The sequence below is a fragment of the Oreochromis niloticus genome, linkage group LG14, assembly GCF_001858045.2.
Source record: "Oreochromis niloticus isolate F11D_XX linkage group LG14, O_niloticus_UMD_NMBU, whole genome shotgun sequence".
NCBI classification, from domain to species: domain Eukaryota; kingdom Metazoa; phylum Chordata; class Actinopteri; order Cichliformes; family Cichlidae; genus Oreochromis; species Oreochromis niloticus.
This window is the reverse complement of record NC_031979.2, coordinates 37,761,309-37,780,163: the sequence shown is the minus strand read 5'-3', so window position 1 is coordinate 37,780,163 and position 18,855 is coordinate 37,761,309. Positions and strand designations below refer to the sequence as shown.

Sequence of the window (18,855 nt, the reverse complement as noted above, 5' to 3'; positions counted from 1 at the left end):
ACATCTAGATCCTCACAGCAGGGTGAGGATGGCATCACTGCTGCTTCCCAGTTAACCTCCAGCTGGTCTCAGCTCACCTGTTCAGGGTTAGGAAACACCTCATTGTGTCAGTGTCTTCTTTGGTTTTCAGTATTTACTGCTGTGCTGTCGTGTTTGTAAAGTTTAAATCTGAACTAAGATTCCAACAGGAAACTTGTTGTGGAAGATGAATCCTGGTGAATCCCGACTTCATAAACTGGTGTTTGCACACTTTTAGACCTTCATGAACTTGGTGTGTGCTGCACACGTTAGCACCCTGAGACACTCAGAGCTCTTTTGGGGACATTAGCTGCTGTGTTAAATCGAGCCGTATTAGCACGGAGCACTAATATGGAAGTAATGAAAAGCTGCGTGCTCAGATTTTAGATTTAGAGGTTAGTTTGCTGGATTCCTGTTGGGATTAAACCAGATTAGTTTGGGGAGCGGAGCGAACAACAGACCGACAGCAGTTTGCTGCTGTTTGACTGAAATATCAAAAACCTTCAGCTTTTGTGGCCTGATGATGGTTTCACTGAGGAAAACTGCATCGAATGCTTCATGACATTCTATTGTAGTTTGTATCATTTTGTGTCTCAGTATTATAGTTATGTACAAATGAGCAGTTTGCAAAAACAGTTTCCCCCTCCGTCGGTCTGTTTGGGTGCTGCTGGGGAACACACTCGTGCTTCTGAGGAAATACGTGGACTGAAGATACGGCTCCACGAGTAGGCAGACTTGGTCGGTGTTGAGGATGGTCCAGTTGTGGCGGGTCGTGCTGTAATTTATTACTATCTTTACTGCTTTGGTAACTGGAACGCCAGTGAGAAGAGAGGTGACATCATAGGGACCGTTAGCAGAGATCGTGACAGTTTACATATGATTTATGAAACTGAACACTGTTGGGTAATGTTATCAATGTTAGCACTGATTAGTAGGTTTACAATGGAAGACACATGTCAGTTGTTAACATTACATCAGCTGTATTTGCTTCTTATATATAATTTTAATCATCCTGCTGTATATCATCATGTGGATGCTTCATGTGGCTAAGAGAAAAAAAACATGCACAGTTTAAATGTTAAAGGTTGCGTTTGCAGCTTTGGTCACTGTGTTAACTGTAATTTAAGTAAAGCTGAGATATTTGACTTAAAAAGATCGAAAATGGATCCAAACCAGTTGCCAGATGTACACTGCAAGTCTAAACTAAAAAGCTTCTATAGATGTGCAAAAGTCTGCACTGACTAACATCTAGCCATGAAATGAGTGTAAATTCTTGGGTTCTCCAATAGTGCAGAATAGAGCACCTTCTTCCTGTATGTATTTTGTTGCTCTCAGACACATCCAGCCAATCAGTGGACAGAACATTCTCATGTGGTTTGCAGTTTGGCTTTTTGGTTGGGTTGGAGTTCACCTGGATTTTCCTCTGTGTGAACGGAAACCAAACTATAAGACAAAGCTACATTTAGAATAGAATAGAATCGCCGTTTATTGTGTTTGTCATGTACATCGAAATGATGGGTGCTCCACACCAACTGTGCAGGAATAAAAATATAAATAGTAAGAAAGCAGGAATAAATGACAAACAGGAGAGACAATTAATGTACAATTAAGAGGAACATATAAAAACTATACAAACTCATCAACTGATCTGGGCAGGATGATTCGTAGACCGATTAGTAGGTTAGTCGACCAAACCCTGTAAGAGAAGCAGACGACTTGATTTTCTTTGAGTATGAGGCATCTTTTCCAAACCTGCTGCTATCAGTTGCAAATAATTCAGTAGCCTAACCCTTACAAGGAGTTTTTCAGTATGAATAGTTTCATTGGAAATATTTAATTCAGTAAGTTTCTAAATAACAATGGCATCATTTAGCCTCTCGCCCTACGGTAGCTTTCTTACACCATTTGTTCCTTGTAAATGTCATCATCTATTAACCTCTTCATTTTAAAGTTTCACTAAATATAACAACTTGAAAATGTTAACATAAAAAAGAGAAAAAGCATAATAGCTCTCCTCAATGAACAGCATGAAAACCGTGAGAAGAATGATCAAATATGTTTATCAGGCTTTAAAAACGCGTCTTTCTTTGTGTGTTTTTCATAGTGAGGAAGTTAAACTGTTGAAACTAAAATCTGAAATTTCTCAGAACAGTTTGAGCTTTTATGACAGGCGCAGAGGTCTCCACTAAACGCAGAAACATTTGAATGGTTCTGTGATCGTCTTCAGTGTTTAGAGAACAAAAAGCATCACGTTACAGCGATTCAGTTACACCACCTGAAACTTACTGACAATATACAGGTTTGCCTCACTTACAGGAGGATCAAATCTCTGCTCCTTTCAGTAACAGGAAGAACGTTTTGTACAAACGTTTAACATGCTTCAGTAGTGGCACACTTTCATTCACACACTCAAACACTCGCTGACCTCTTCTAATCAGCTCGCTCATACCGACGGCCAATCAGAGGGACTGCTGGTGCTGATGTCACCAGGTGTGTTGGTATATTGTTCTGAATGAGGGATTGGCATGCTGCCTGGGTGACACCTGACTCCTCTGTGCTGTTAGTGCTGTTTGGAACATAAGCTGTCATTTTTACCTGTTTCTTTATTTTATTCTGATGATATTTTATTGCAGGTTGTTGAAATAAATGTGAAAAAACAGGAAAAACAAGAGGACAGAACTCACAAAATAATAATTATAATCTAAAATCTGTTAGTCTGAACAGCTGTGTTCATCAAAAAATAAATCACAGATGGTCAAGGCAAACATTACTGCAGGGTGATGTGCTATCTAACATCATGACTCTTTATTCTTCTGAAAACATAAATATGCTCTTATAGAAGATGGTATCATCAGGATAAAACCTGCTTTGTGAGGGAACCCTCACTTTCTATCTTTAGATGATTGATTTGATTGAAGGAAATTCTTTATTTTTCAATAAACCTTTAAAGAAGAGAATAAGAACACAGGCTGGATGTACAGACGGTAAAGAAAGATGTTTTACCATGTGTTGGTGTACACGAATAACATGAAGTAGAGTCATATTTAAACAGAAAGCAGACCCAAAATGCAGAATCAGAGGTTGGAATTAATAAACAAAAGCTAACCTTGATAACACTTTTTTTCACCTTGGTGAATTTCCTTCAATCAAATCAATCATCTAAAGATAGAAAGTGAGCGTTTCCTCACAAAGCAGGTTTTATGCTGATGATACCATCTTCTGATACCAAATCTGGATGACCGAAGGAAAAAAGTACAAAAATCCAACATGGGAGACTGTTAGGTTAGGGCTGTGTGCAGGCAGGAGTGGTAGCAGGAGGACCCAAAGTGCAGACGCTCGGAGGCAAAGTGTATTTCAAAAAAACTCAGCTTTAATGCTGGATGGCAAAAAGTAACAGAAAACCCAAAAATACAAAATAAACTTACACAGGCAGGCAGGCAGACGGAACACACAGCAAAATAAACGGTAGAACGCGACAGAGAGCACAGGAAAACACAGGGCTTAAATACGCAGAGGGGGTAATCAGGGAATGGGCAACAGGAGGGAAACACAGCTGGGGCAAATCAGGACTAACGAGACAAAGAAGCGTAAACTGAACACACTGAGAAAAGACAGAGACCTTCAAAGTAAAACAGGAAACACAACACAGACTGAACTTACAGACACAGACTGACTGGACACGGGGATATAGCAACTAAGGATACACAGAGACGCGAACTAGACAAGGGGATACAGCTGACAGGGGAGACAGAGCAACTAGAGACGACAGAGACATAAACCATAAGACAGAACTCAAGGAAACCAAAGACTAGAAATTATAAATAATATAACAAACTCAAAAACCCTGGGTCAACGACCCAGGCCTCCTAACAGAGACAGCATGACATGACAACGAACACGCAAACAGGGGTTTAAGCACACACACACGTCTGTTTTGCTATCCTGTGGGGACATCTCACTGACTTAATGCTTTCCCTAGCTGCTTACCCTAACCATCAAAAATGAATGCCTAATCCTAACCATAACAAAACTGTAACCCTGACAGTAAAACCACATTTTGAGTCTCAAAAATGCATTCAAACTTTTGGGGACCTGGATTTTGTCCCCACAAGCATAGTAAACTTCCAAGTTTTGGTCCCCACAAAGATATGTAAACACAGTCACACACACACACACACACACACACACACAGGTAATTGGAAAAATGGAAACATCAGGGAACACAGCTGGAACTAATTGGGAAAAACAAGACGGGTGAAGCTGAACTAAACACAGGACACCTAACACAACAGCGCAGAGCTGACACGGAGAACAGACCACAACAGGTGGTTTGTCACTAATTTGATATCTAACCAAACTCTAAAGAATGGATCAGAACATGGAGCGGAGCTATGTGCTCTTCTGAAATGTAAAGATTTTAAATGAGGTATTAAATAAAACCTTCATATATACAAAGATATCATCAGCATAAACAGACTTTGAATTTATTATAGTGAAACACAGAACCACCATGACCTCCACCGGGATGCATCCTGCCGCTTCAATAAATCCTTTAAAGCACGCAAACTTAATTTAGTTTATAAGCCCCGTTTCAAAAACGCTGGGACGCTGTGCCAAACGTGAAGAAAACCAGAATGCAGCGATTTGCAAATCTAATAAACTGCAACTTTACTTACAACACAACATGAAAACATGTCAAAAGCCTTTCAAACATTCAAATGTTTTTGCTGCCATCAAATTCACAATGAGAGCATATTTTCCAAAAAAGTGTAAAATGTCTTGATTTAAACATTTGATATATTTTCTGTTGTATTGTAAATAAAAAATGGGGTTATAAGGTTTACAGCCTGCATTCTTTTTCTATATTTTAGACAGCCTTCCAAATTTGTTGAATCTGGGGTTGTTAAATTTGACTTCACATCTCAAAAGCACTTTATGGAGTAAGATAAACACCAGAAAGGTATGATATGATGCCTTCTGCTGTTCTGCAGAGTCAACTCTACAGGCTGAATGTGTCCCTTAAACAAGTTGTGCTGTGTAGTAGCTCCTGGAGAAGCTTCAACCTCTCCAGACCTGTGAGCTGTCGTTCACTGAGGTTATTGATTGGTTGACTCCATTACTAACATGATAAGCTAACATGTGTTAGAGAAGCACGTGAAGCATAGAAGTCCCATCCTTAAATGTTTCAGTCCACAGGCTGTTTCAGGTGATGTTACCATCTGATCGCACACAAAGTGGTTTTCATGTGTTAAAGACATTTGATTGCCAACCTGTCTGTGTTGTCAGACTGATAAACTGATGTAATATGAGAACATGTTTCTTTCATGCCGGAGGTGAAGCAGCTGGTTGGTCCGCCTCAGAGATCAGAACCATGGGCGATCGAGGTTAGACGCCTGGAGGTGTTTCTCTCTCTCACAGGGCTTTAATTGGCCCTGAGCTGCCAGCATGGCGCCATTGTGCACGTAAAAGAAGCTTAGCAGCACGAGGCCGACAGCCAGCGACACACACACACAGAGCTGGGAATGATGGCCGGGGCAGGCTGATGTGTGTGTGTGTGTGTGTGATATCATGCATGCATGAATGCGTGTGTGTAACGAGGATATTACATGTCCTGTGTGTCCATGTTTGTGTTTTGAGGGGGGTAGTTAATGTGTGTGTGTGTGTGTCTTCAGTTTATCTCCACAGGGGACACTCAGGTTTAACCAGGCAGGTTAACACACACACACACACACACACACACACACACACACACACACACACACACAGATTGATATCTTTCTTCTTATGCAGTCATAAACGGACCTCGAGCAGCGTGTTGGCCGTATTTCCTGTCCGAGTGTTTCCTGCGTTGGACGACGCTCTCGTCTTTTTGCATCACTCTTGTTCTTTCGAGCGGACTCGAGTCTCAGACACTCTTCAGTGGTGATTCACGGCCTCTGCAGCTTGCTATCAGTGCCGTTCACATGCAGCACATCTTTAAGTTTACAGCTCGTGGTCAGTTTGGACATTATAAAAACTGCACTTGCACTGTTGCATGGAGGTTTTTATGCTTTCGTGCCTCCTGCAGCTTGTGCTCAGACGTTCTCATTCCTGTGTGGTCTACAGCACAGACGCCGTGGTTTACGGGGACCGTATGAGGGTCTGTGGTTCACAAGTGAGGGTTGTTATTGGTGTGAGAGTGTTGAAATGTGGTTTACGGTTCCCCAGTTGTGGTCATGTCGATGGTTACCATCTTTGGTGGGTTCACCGGCTTCTCCTGGATCCAGTTAAAACTTTTTCTGAGTGAAGCAGCAGATTGTTTAATCACAGATTTGGGTGTACCTGAGGTGGGGGTGGCGTCCAGCGGAGAACAGGCTGCTGGCAGTCAGGCAGCCGCCGCTGTTGTCCAACAAATCCTGCCGCCCGGCCCACTGTTATTAGGATCCCAGCAGGGAGGAGGAGTAAGGAGGAGGGCGGGCGGGATTTAACATCTGTCCCACTGAACCTGAGTGAGACCACCAGGTAGCCCACCTGTAGCCCTCCATACTGCCCTGCGGAGGGGTAATTATCGGCTAACTGCTGCCAGCACCGGAGGCAGTTTGTCAGATGCAGGTTGAAGGTGTTAAAAGCAGCAGACATTAAAACACGAGTTTTTCTTCACAGCCACACGTACACAAACACAGGCATCCTTCGTTTCTATGACTCTGACTACAGCCGACGTGAATCTGTCAAAATTCACAAAAATGTAAAATATTCAGTGTTTGCAGATGTGATCATGACTCATGAATTATTTTAGGTATTTCACTTTGTGTCTCTTCTTTTTTCCTCTTTGTAATTTTTTGAGTGTTTTTATGTTTTTCTTTTACATTTGTAGTTTTTTAGGTTTTTTTGCACCTTTGTTGTTGCCGGATTGTGTTTTTTTTTTTTTAAATTCACATTTCAAACCCAAGCTCAGGGCTTCAAGCTGATCAGGTGCTGAGTTTATTTTTAAAACACAAACAGCACTTGTTGCCTGGATCCTCACTGCTCTCATTACAGACTCAAATAAATTCACATTGAACTGAGGACGGCTGTTTTTATTCAGGAAGTGATGATGAAGCCGCACAGGAACCCATGTCAGAGTTTCAGTGCCTGGCTCAAAGACACTTCAGCAGACACCAAACTAAACCAGCTGGCTTCGGTGGGTCAGTAATCCTCCGACCTGCTGCCTGCCGGACGCGTGCTGGTGAGCTACGGCAGCCCGGAGGCTGCGTGTAATTGGCAGAGGGCGTCCTGATCCAGTGGCTGTGAATGAGAGCTCAGCACGAAGGCCGGCTGCAACGGAGACACTTCAAAGAGGAGCTGAGAGGGCGACCTGCTGACCGACACTCCCAAACACACCCCCTGTCTGCCAAACACACACACACACACACACACACACACACACACACACACACACACACAGCGCTGCTGACTTTATCAAACCTCTGACTTTTCCTCTGGTGCTACCACGAGGTGGATGTTTGTAGTTTCCATAGAAACCGTTGAACCATGGTTGTGATGAGCTCTCATCAGTGTGGAGAACATCAAACAAAGATGCGATGCCATGATTTCAGTTTGACTAAAAACAGAGGCGCGATGTGTCGTGTTTATTAAAAATACAACGTTGATATTAATAAAGAGCAACTAAAGGAGCAGACACGAAAACTACAAACTAACCAACCATCAACTCTGAGCTTGAGCAGACAATAAAAGATCATCTGATCCTCAGCAGGTCTTAAAATTAGGTAACCCAAACCTCCAATGAACTACAACACGCGACATATTACACCCTGTAATTATTCATTCAGCATGAGCTGAACCAAAACGCAGAGTCCAGCCTTACTCCATGGAGCTAAGAGGGGAAACGTACAACCTTTGAATTTCTTCCTCAGAAGTGGTCTAGAAGTCCAATGCACTGCCCGCTGTGCCACAGAGCCACACGTTTGACAGCAGCAGGCTTGTACAGTGGTAGAGGGGTGAGGATTTAGGCTCCTCACAGTCACTGAGTGGACCATAAACTCCTCCGTATACCAGTGTGAGGCCGTCTGTCCCACGGCTGATGATCCAAGCACAGCAGATCTGCACCAGAAAAAGAAAAGAATCAAAGTGCTGCAGAGCTCAGAGAGCTGTGCATGGATGAATGCTGCAAACCTCGATGAACCGAAGCAACGCTGTGAAGAGGAGTGGACCAGACTTCCTCCACAGTGATGTCAGAGACCGATACAGTCAGATCACCTCTGTTAATTAAATACTGTCTCATGTTTTTTTGTATTTGAATCGTTTCAGGTCTTGAGCTGATAACTCCCCAGTGAGGGAAGACATCCCAGCAGTATCTGAAGCTGTGATGGTGAATTTGGAACAAGTTTGTCACAATGTCCAATTCCTGGATCCAGATCCAGTTTTTTTCCAGACCCCACCTGTGATGCAAATCAATCCATAATTTTGGAATTAATGTGAGACTGTTCTGTCTGTACTGGAAGGCTGCTCGTTTCAGTTCAACTGTTATTGGTATGGTTTAGTTTTGATCAGTTTCAGTGTTATTTTAAGTCTTTATCATTATATTTTAACGGTATGTCAGTAAATAAAATGACCAGAGCCTCAGCAGGTAAGCAACAATTATATAACACAACAGAGTTTTAGTTCTGCTTCTACTTTTTATTCTTAATTCAGTGAATAAAATGTTTTTCTTGCCTAGTTTTAGTTTTTAGTTTAGTTTTCATTCATTCTGGGAAACTTTGAAATCTTAAATCTGTAGAGCTCCTTTAACTGCAGCCTCCATGAGTGGGCTGAACCTGCCCTCTCCTGCAGGCTCTGCATATGGCCACTGTGTTCACACTGCTGCTATTTGATGAGCAGCAGGTCTGCTGGTGGAGCTCATTAACTGCCCAGCCTCCACCCCATCTATAAGTGCTTAACCAGCCACAAAAGGCGATGGGGAAAGTCATTTTTAATGGTTTAGCAGTCTCACGCCAGGGGTGGGGGAACAGATTTGTCCCTCAGCTGGTGGTGAAGAGCTGCCTGACGCTCATCAGAAGCCTGATCTTGACTTTCAAGACCAGAGTAAACGATCTGAGCCTGAGAGCCATTGCTGCAGCCGACCTCTGACGCCTGACCCAGCAGAGAGCTCAGAGGTCGCTGCATAATCTGCTGTATTGTATTCAAATAAAAAATAAATTATGTATCTCCCACCACCTCCTCTTTTTTTCTCCTCCCTTTCTTCGTCGTCCCTCTTCCTCCGTTAATGTGTCACCTCTCTGGAATGCAGGTCTGTGAATTAGACTCCTAATTGTTGCTGCAGTTTAACAGACCTGCTGTCAGACTGCAGATTAACTCTCTGTGTGCGCGCGCGTGTGCGTGTGCGTGTGCGTGTGTGTGTGTGTGATAAATCTCAGCACTAGCAGCTGCAGACAGGTTACACTTGCTCCATCTCTGCATTCAAAGCTGTGAACATACATCCTGTTCATGCCTAAATGCACTGAGCTGCTGCCGTGTGATTGGCTATTGGAGATTATGTATCGGAATTTCAGGAGCGGGACCACGCCTCCAAACACGCTCCTTCCGGTTGTCATCTATATAGTTTCCCCCAGTTCTGCAAGCTGATCATTCTCGTGTACGTGCGCCACCCTCCCTCCCTCGTTCTCTGTGTACTATTTAGTACACGGGGATCTGCCCGGCCGGGAGCCGTCGCCAGTCTCCTTCGAGGCCTTCTCCAAACCGCAGCTCAATTCATGTCAAAGCCATTCACCTTTACCTACTAAAACACTGTCAAACCTAAAATGAGGACATGGGCCCAGCTAGTGAAATGAAAGGTTTGTGTTAAGGAGACCAGGTGAACAGGTGTACCTAATACCTAAAACCTGATCCATCTATCCATTTTCATTCCAGCTCCATCAACCACTCACATCTGAAAACATCTCTTCCCTCCCATTGCTTGGCTCCACGGCAGGAGCAGAAGTCCATTTTACAGTCCCAGTTATCCAGCTCAAGGACTGGGCCTTATGGGTGTCGAACATGAGGCCCAGGGCCAGAACTGGACCAGCAGAGGCTCCAATGCAACCATCTGGACGACATTTTGAAAATATGAAAGAGTGCAAACATTTTGGACTTCCAAATTTTAATTTTCATAAGTTTGACAGTTTTTCCTGCTGAGAACAACCCCCCGTACTCCCATTCACACTCCACCAAAGTAATAAGTAATAAACAAATGATAATAAACAATTAACGGACAGAAAGGTTCTCACCTTTTCTCCATCTGCTTCCACTGCGGACAGTTTCACTACAGAAAAATACATTTTCTGTAATTTTACACATTTACAGCGCAAATGTTGCTGAGATTGTTTTTCTTTACTACAGCTGTGTTTCTTTAACGTGTAGAAAATCTGACCCAGAGCCTTATGTTTGACACCCCTACAGTATCACATAGCCTGGTGTTTGCAGTCTGCCCACTGATCCTGTCACGTGTGGCTCTTTTCTGAATATCCCACAAAGTGCACTGAGCCCGCTTTCCCCTGAATGAATGAACTCACCACTGGAGTTTTTCCGCGCCGTGCCTGCAGGGGGGACCCTCAGCTCCGTCCCGACAGCTGACTGCACAGACGGATCTGCACACGCACACCTGTCTGTATGAGAGCTGCAGTCGGCTGCAGTCTGGCCGGACCCTCAGCCGGGCATAGCTTCTTTTGGGACCCGAGCGAGAGTCCGCTGAGCTTTACGCGCAACACGCACTCCGAAAACCCGGGAAGACTTCTGCGCCCCGCGGCTCTCCTGCGCTCTGAGTCTCTGCAGGTAGAAAACACGATGAACACGCAGCTGCTTTAAAGTGTGGGCTTTTTAACGCAGGCAGGTGAGAGGCGCAGACCGCAGCGGAGTTTTAAAATAGATTTTAAAAGGTTTTATTAAACAGGTTTATTTAAAAGGTTTGGAGGAAGTTTTGGACACAGCTTCATATCTGTGTGGTCAAACAGCGGGAAAAATGATTGTGCTTACTGAAAAAGGTGCAGTTATCTTAATCCAGTGTTCAGTTTTTTAAGTATCCATTCTTAAGCCAGTACTTTACACATTTAATGATTATAACATTTACCGTCAGGGGCGTTTCCAGGACTTTTAGAAATGAGGGAGCCCACAGGAAGTGGGAATATTTAATGAGAAATGTAAAAAGAGATTCTTGGGTTGATTTTCATGGACTCATTCAGATGGATTACACGGACTTTAAATACAGTAGTGCTGTGTTAAATAAGAGTTTTACAAAGTAGTGAGACAAGTATTTTGACTAAAGTAACCCCCCCCCATGGTTAGAGTCCATTTTCCCCTGAATTGTCTGAATTAAGAGATTCAAAGGGACACGGGGGAGTCTCCGGGCGTTTTTAAATGGGGTGGCACAAAAACCAAAACAACACAGTGGTGGGATTTGGACTGTTAAGCAATGGTTCTGCATGCAGAACATTAAATCTAATCAAATCTATGAGAAGCAGATCTCTGATGTTTTAAGAATGATGGTCATTCTGAACATATTCAGTAAAAGGACTAGATGCATTATCAGGGATTGTAACATCTAGTCCTTTTACTGAATATGTCCAGATTGAACATCATGGCAGTCAGTTTACATATACTTAAAAAAGGTAACAGAACATTAATGTATAAATGAAGTTAACCTTATATACATTAATTTTAGTAAAACATTACTGTAATATTTCAGAACTTAACTTTTTTAATTGCTTTCTATCCACAAGTGGCACACATACTTGCAATCCAGATTGTTATATTAATTAACTGTATATAGTTATATTTTCAGTGATACACTTAAAAAAAAAAAAAAAAATCAAATGTGCTTTTAAAATTTTGCACCCACAGCTGCAATGACAGGGTTTGCATTTTTGGGGGGGATTATGGGTGAAGGGGTAATAATTAAAGTGGACACTCTGGTCTGCAGAAGTACTTTCAAAGGAAATAAGCCATGAAGAAGGTTGTGACCGCTGCAAAAATATTAAAAACATGCACAGCATTGGGTGAAATATCTTCTAGTCCCTGCTGAACTGCCCCCAAAATTTAACACTAAATATCAGACGATTTAGTTCCAGCTTCAGCCACAAAATTCCAGTTTATAAAGCTCCAATATTTGGAAAAAACTTGGATTTTATTTTAAAAAGTTGTTTTTAAATTCATTTTAAGTGCAGAATGAACTAAAAAAAAACCAAAAAACAACTAATTGGGGTGTGTCCATTTTTCCCATTGTGTATTGCTGCAGGCAGTAGTTTTACTGCTCTTGTTTGGTGATCTGTGACCTGTAGGGGTGCACTCTCATAGAAATGTTTATAGGAGTGGCCTCCTAACATCCCCTGGAGGATTTCTGTTGTACATCCTCTTCTACAGTAGTTTTATGACAGTTTTGGCAGCGACGTCGGTCCAATTACACCAAAACAAAGATGAAGAATGGAATAACAATGGCTGTTTGTCTTGGTATTTGTTGGCTCTATTTTTCATGGTGAGGAGAAAAGGTTTCTTCTGTTCTTTAAGAGTAGCCACACTTTTTTAGGTACATTTTTTATTCTCGAAAACAGCCTTGATAGAGGTCCATCAGAGTTGGCTTGATCTTGTTCCTGCAGCTGAAAAACAGACCAGGGTTTCTGCAGTCCCTCTTGTTGCCTGTAGGGGGCAGACAGCATCACTGAATAAATGTTGTACAGATATCTCAGTGTTCAGGTGTCCATATACTTTTGCGTTCTGAAGTGTTGATCGTCACCATATCAACACTAGTCTGAACCTCAAACAACTCTTTGAAACCGTGAGCCAAAGTGTGGAGCAGCTAACGTGTCCCCACAAGGATTAAACAGTCCCCACAAAGATAGATACACAAGTATAAAAACACACTCCCTCCCTCCCTTCATTTGTTTCTCTGTAGGGATTCCCCGTCCTCCTCCATTTCTTCATCATCACCATCACCATCTCATGCTCCAGGCCCTGGCTCTCGGCCCAGACACTGTTGACTGTTCCATGGAAACCCTGGCCTCCGCTTGGGCCCATGACCCCATTGACCTCAGCGACCTCGGAGAGCAGTGTGACGAGTCGTCGCCCGAATGGGGTGAGTTCAACTAACAACATCAGATAGTAACAGTTAGTGAGAGGCCGAGGATGCAGAAGGCAGCTGTACTCTGCTGACTGCGATGTATTCTTCATGGAAGGAATTATTCTACATTTCTATAAATGCCACATTCAGCAGAGTGGGAATCAGCGAGCTGGAGGATCATTCATCAAACACAAGAGGCTCCCGGCAGGTTCAACATGAGCGATCTGTCTCAGCTCTCTTTGCTGCAGATGGAAACATCCAGAAGAGTTTATATTAAGATTCATCTTTTAATTTTCTCAGGCTCTTCTTTCTCCAAGAGTCCAATTTGTCAAGAATGCCCTGTCCTGGATTCTCCACACTGCAGCTCCTCTAACGACCACTAGATGCTGCTGATGTGAAATCAGAGCCTCAAGACCAAAAACCAAAGACTTTATAACCATCCACGCATTGTCCTGAAGGCTTTTAATAAAAATTAAAGGCAACTTCCGTGTATTAGAATTGAAACCAGTGCTGATGAATTGGAAGAAACCTGCAGCAGGGGGCAGCTCCTCTGGTTTAAATGAAGTGTTTCTGTCATTATATAGAAGTCTATGAGAATAAAAGCCTTCTGCTCAATCACCTCTGACCTCAGTAAACACTTTCCTGATGAGTTTATGGTTGCGGTGGTTGGTTTCAAGTCTTTTTAAATCCAACATGTTTTAAATTAGGGTCACATTAGAGTCAGCTCAAAGTCAGCCATGGTTTACTGTGCGAATGAAAGGTCAGCCCTGCCCCTCACCTGTCACATCTGGTTTCGAAAAGCTATGATAGCGGTGGCTAACATGTGACTTATACTTCTGTGTCAGATTTACGCCGTAATTAACCGGAACCTTCTATGTAACCTGATGTGCACCTCAAGAGAAATGTAACTAGACTTCGGGTTGGTGCATAACACAAAGACTTGAATGGCGTGGAAGCTTGTGGTGTAGGGAAACAAGGAGTTTCCGGTTACAACGTCAGTTAGGACCTAGATTTCCTGCAGAAGTCTAAATCAAGCTATCAGTCCTCAGTTTGAGGCTTCAGAATTGGACCTCAGCAACTAATGGATGGTCTCACAGATGGAAGCCTCTGGGCCTGAAATATTAAGCCAAATTTATTTATTTATTTATTTGGTTACGTGGACACAGGTTTCAAAAGAACCAAATCTCTAATGCCAATCTGGAGGTTGGCTCCAATCTTGAGCATACACTCCTGAGTTAAAATGTAATAAAAAGCCTACTCTGAATTTAAGAGCATGGCTTTAAACTAGGCAAATAATCTGACTAAATCCTCCACCACTGCCACCAGTTTAAAGTCTGCTGTGTGTCTTCCTCTCAGAGTCTCATTGTGTCTTTGACTCCACGCCTCCGGCTGCTCTGATGTGGACAGAGGAGCTCTCTCCTCACCTCCAGAGAAACAAACAGGTACCAACACGTTCCCACATTTCATTTATTATTGTTTTAGTGCACACCAACTACAACTAGCACAGCAGCCGAGGTTAAACATGGAGTGCAAAATACACAACCGGAAGCTCAAAGTATAGCAGTTTATTTTTCCTTTTTCAGTAAGCTACTGTAACACTTCTTATTTCAGCTGGTACACTGTGAACATAAACATCTAGCACGTCTAACTGACAGCAATATTTGTTAGAGAGCATGCACAGGGTCAGAAATGAGTCTATCAGAGGGACAGCTCAGAGTCAGAGAGGCTAAAATGGTTTAGACATGTGCAAAAGAGAGACAGAGGATGATGAAGATGGAGCTGCCAGGCAGGAGGAAAAGAGGAAGACCTCAGAGGAGGTTCATGGATGTAGTGAACAAGGACAACGCAGAGGGTTGGTGTGACGGAGGCAGATGATCCGCTGTGTATTCCGTAAACCGTAACACATTTCAAAAGAAACGGCCGATGTGAGCGACTGAACCTCCACACTGCAGTTCATATACCCGTATCCCTATAATCTGCATTGCTGTGATGTGATTGTATCCTTCCAGCTCCAGGACACTCTGCTGCAGAGGGAGGAGGAGCTGGCCAGGCTGCAGGAGGAGAACAACAAGCTCAGAGCGTTCCTCAATTCCTCCTTTGTGAGAAACCTGGAACAAAAGGCAAAGGTCTGTGCAGCATCAGAAACACTGACAGCACATCTCGCATATTCAAAAAAAGAGATCTGAAATAAACCAGCAGTCTAAACAAAGACACTCAGATCTTCGTCTACTGGGCTGTTCGAACGCAAGCTGAGAGTCATAAAGACATATTTCATGTGTCCTGGGTGTGTCCCGGGGATTCTTCTTGTTAGTCATGGCCCCCCAATATAGAGAAAAAATAACTTTCCTAGGAGAACCTAGTTAGACGCCCAAACCACCTTAGCTGCCTCCTTTCGATGTGGACGCTCTAGTCTTCCAAATGGCCAACCTCCTCACCTTATCTTTGAGGCTGAACTGCTTGTAACGTCCATCTTGTGGTCGTAGGTGAGGGTAGGAACTACTCAGTAAACCACCAGGTTTACTGAATGTTTTTGTACATAAGTAGAAAAATTACGCCAACTGAAACATTCAGACACTGTTAATGTAACCACAGATCGCTAATCCTGAAGACATCTCAAGTCTTTCAAAGTTCACTTTTATATCAGTCCAAAATGTCTTTTCCTCTATCAAAGCATTAAATGTTTGCCACCGATAAAGAAGTTCTGATAGAAAACGAAAGCACGGTGCTGTTACTGGGTCTCATTCTGTCCTTGTTTCTTATAGAAACTAACTGCTGATGGGAGGAGGAAGGTGAAGAGAAACCTGGCTTGCTTTGACAGTTACTGTGGCGATCAGCGAGCGGCCCCCCAACAAATCAGCAAAAGAGTCTGCAGGAACCTCACTGCCAAGTTCTGCTCTGAGTCTTTAGAGACATCTGCCTGCTCAGAACCAAACCTGGACCTCTGGGTCCTTCGAACTCTGGGACTGAAGGATCGGGACACCATCGATACATCCGAAGAATCCTCATCTGAGTGCAGTCTCAGGAGTTTGGTTTACGATACTGCCGTCAATCCATCCTCATTCCCAGAATGCAATCCCAACTCTTCTTTCAGCCCTCCGGTCATCACATCCACACACGCTTCAGTCCACAGTTACTGTCAAAGAGCAACACATGAAACCAGCTCTAGGTACAGTGCTGCTGAATGCCAAGAAGCAAACTGTGAAAATCCTCCTGGGTCAGCTTCAAACTGCCCAGATGACTTCACTGCCACTCGAGTGAGCACACATTACGAGGTTCCCGAAGCCGTGACCAGGACCTATAGCGCCCCGTCTGCCGAGACCTGTTCTCTCACTGCCTTCAGTCAACTCCAAACTCTGGAGGGAAATCCTGCTGACCATCACTCATACTGGTCTTCACTACAAGAAACCCAGACACCATCACAAGACACAATCCAGTTCACCCCACTAGCAGAAAGAGTCTTTTCCTCCCCCGTGTTGCCTTCAGGTCCAGACCAACCCAGGACTTCTGCTAGTGGCTGCATTCCAACGAGCCCATGTCATCCTCCGGCAGCACCACATACGCCTCGCAACCGGACAGATTTGGCATTCAGCATGTCCCTCAGTCCATCCAGCAGCGTCAAGACCCACAGCTTCCCCCAGGGACAGGCCTTTGTCAGAAAGGACATGGAGGGCCGGTGGAACTTTACCTGGGTTCCCAGACAAGAACCATAGGAAACCAGATGGTCCTCACTCTGAAAGACAATCAAAAGCCTCACATTGTCTTACTGCATAAACATCTCAGGCTGATCCTTTAGAAAAGCACGTTCAAGTGGACTCACTATGGCTTTTAGACAATGTTCTGGACTGAGTATCAAAAAATGCCTTGAAGGACCCTCAGGTTAATCTTGAAGGCCACACGGACAGATGTTTAAACAGTTCAGAGACCTATGACATCAAAGCTTGAAGGAAACACCTCTTTAACTCGCCTTTATGATGCTCATATTACTGACGATTACTTGATTGCATTCTGTTTACTCAGTAATCCAAAAGCTAAGAGTACAGTAGCAACTGGAAAAGAAAAACACGAGCCTGAGCAACCAAACCATTTTATTAAGTATAGATCTAATGAAAAAACTTAATCTTAACTTAATGAAACATTCAAATTAACAAAACTGCCTAAAATAACACCAGTATGCTGACGTATGCGTTTAGTCTGTATTTTAAACTGCCACATAAAAATAATAGTAATGAAACTTTTGCTGCTTTGTGTCTGTATTTTCTACATACATATATGTATATCACATGAATGTCAGCGAGGGACCAGAGCCATTATGACCAGATGACGAGTTCATTTCTGAAATCTTGTTGGCTCCTGCGAGTTAGCTGAGGACCTACTGACTATGGTTCAATGAGAGACTTTTAAATGGACCAAGGCATTGAAAATGTGCCGAAGCCAACATTAAGCCCTGGGGCTGGAAATTAAGCCAAATCCAAAGTGCCAAAAACTGCAGTTCCTCTAATGTCCACCAGAGGCTCCAAAAATGAGGCAGTCACCCCCCCTTTAAGTCGGACATCATTAGCCGTTTCTGGGTCCAAACTCTGCTTCAGGTCCCAAAGTCAAACGAACGCTGCAGCATCACTGAGTTACATCGGAAGGTTTTAAAAACTGAGCTTTAAAATGAACAGTGGCAATAAAAACTGAGAGAGGCCGACAGTGATCACTGACTGTTTTAGGGGCTTGTTCAGATTCAATAGAACAACATACAAAGCATTAAAACATGTTAAAAACACAACAGCCTTAATAAACACAGAGTAGTTTGGACCCGGAAGCGGGATTCATACGTCATCACTTAAAGACTGGATAGACTGTCATGTTAAAATGTCCAACATTACAGCAGAAATAAACATGGTCACAGTTGTGCACAAACTTGTCACCTGGTCATATTTCATAACTGGTAAAGGTTACTGTTGTAAAGAAGTGTATTTTACCCCAAACCACCATCCTTTTCAAACTCTATCCCACTAGACTTTGGTGCCTTAAAAGAACCAGTGGGTGGAAATACAAGTAAAAGCAAGTAAAAGTAAAACTACTCTGTATCAAAAAACAAAACCAAGTTCAAACACTAATTATGACATACTAATAAATTACCATCACCCCTCCAGCCTTCTCACAGAGTTTAACATAAGAGTTATTGGGATCTGATTCAGTTTCTGAGCCAGCTTCAAATGATCACTAAAAAATAACTGCTGTTTTAGACTTTAAAAAGACAACAGAAAAAGTTCATTTTTATGGTTCACAGTGCATGGCGTTAACCATATTTCAGATGTTTTCCATACTAGTGTGAAGTTTTTAGGAACATTGTACCAATAAATTCAGCAAAATTATGAGTAAAATCATTATTAACTTGACTATAAGGCAATTTTTTTTTTAAATTGTTGAGTTTTTGAATGATTGCTGAAATGACAATTGATTCAAATGTGCCCAAAGCTAATGTTGTTTATGTTATCATGTAGCTGTATTGTTTTCAAATGCAACGTTTTACTTTAAAATCTAATTTTTCTACTGTGTCTATAAAAACATGTCTGATAACATCGTCTGTCTACATGTGAGTCCAATTAACATGAAATTGTTTTCATATTATTTGGAAAAACATTTTCTTAACCCATTGTTTAACACGTAAACTATCAGATAGGTTTACATGTGAAAGCATTATCCATCCTAAAAATAAAATGCGCTTCATTTCTAAGTGTTGGACTTTACTCTGTGAACATGTCACACAGCAAACGCAGTTATTG

General features: G+C 42.7%; 1 protein-coding gene and 2 long non-coding RNA genes across 4 annotated transcripts; 1 reads left to right on the top strand and 2 right to left on the bottom strand.

Annotated features, from left to right (window-relative positions):
* Positions 1 to 1,496: 1,496 nt before the first annotated feature.
* Positions 1,497 to 2,790, bottom strand: LOC109204917 (uncharacterized). The gene is made up of 3 exons (XR_003213666.1): positions 2,444 to 2,790; positions 1,655 to 1,714; positions 1,497 to 1,550 (listed from the first exon to the last, which is right to left on the bottom strand). It is a non-coding gene; the product is annotated as an uncharacterized LOC109204917 (long non-coding RNA).
* A 4,758-nt stretch (positions 2,791 to 7,548) lies between these two features.
* Positions 7,549 to 10,672, bottom strand: LOC112842068 (uncharacterized). The gene is made up of 3 exons (XR_003213665.1): positions 10,545 to 10,672; positions 10,260 to 10,294; positions 7,549 to 8,097 (listed from the first exon to the last, which is right to left on the bottom strand). It is a non-coding gene; the product is annotated as an uncharacterized LOC112842068 (long non-coding RNA).
* gmnc (geminin coiled-coil domain containing) lies at positions 10,558 to 17,716 on the top strand. Of its 2 annotated transcripts, XM_005474887.4 has the most exons (5): positions 10,559 to 10,803; positions 12,917 to 13,096; positions 14,438 to 14,523; positions 15,091 to 15,207; positions 15,844 to 17,714. In XM_005474887.4, the coding sequence occupies exons 2-5, from the start codon at positions 12,964 to 12,966 to the stop codon at positions 16,789 to 16,791; spliced, it is 1,284 nt and encodes a 427-aa protein (XP_005474944.1). In that variant the 5' UTR covers positions 10,559 to 10,803; positions 12,917 to 12,963; the 3' UTR covers positions 16,792 to 17,714. The 2 variants fall into 2 exon arrangements, with proteins under 2 accessions (XP_005474945.1, XP_005474944.1); XM_005474888.4 differs by lacking the exon at positions 12,917 to 13,096 and having other exon boundaries at positions 10,558 to 10,803; positions 15,844 to 17,716.
* The last annotated feature ends 1,139 nt before the right edge of the window (positions 17,717 to 18,855 follow it).

Coding starts and splice junctions, on each gene's coding strand:
- gmnc (XM_005474887.4), top strand. CDS start 12,964: ATGCTCCAGGCCCTGGCTCTCGGCCCAGACACTGTTGACTGTTCCATG. Junction 13,097..14,437: donor CGAGTCGTCGCCCGAATGGG/GTGAGTTCAACT, acceptor TCTTCCTCTCAG/AGTCTCATTGTGTCTTTGAC. Junction 14,524..15,090: donor ACCTCCAGAGAAACAAACAG/GTACCAACACGT, acceptor GTATCCTTCCAG/CTCCAGGACACTCTGCTGCA.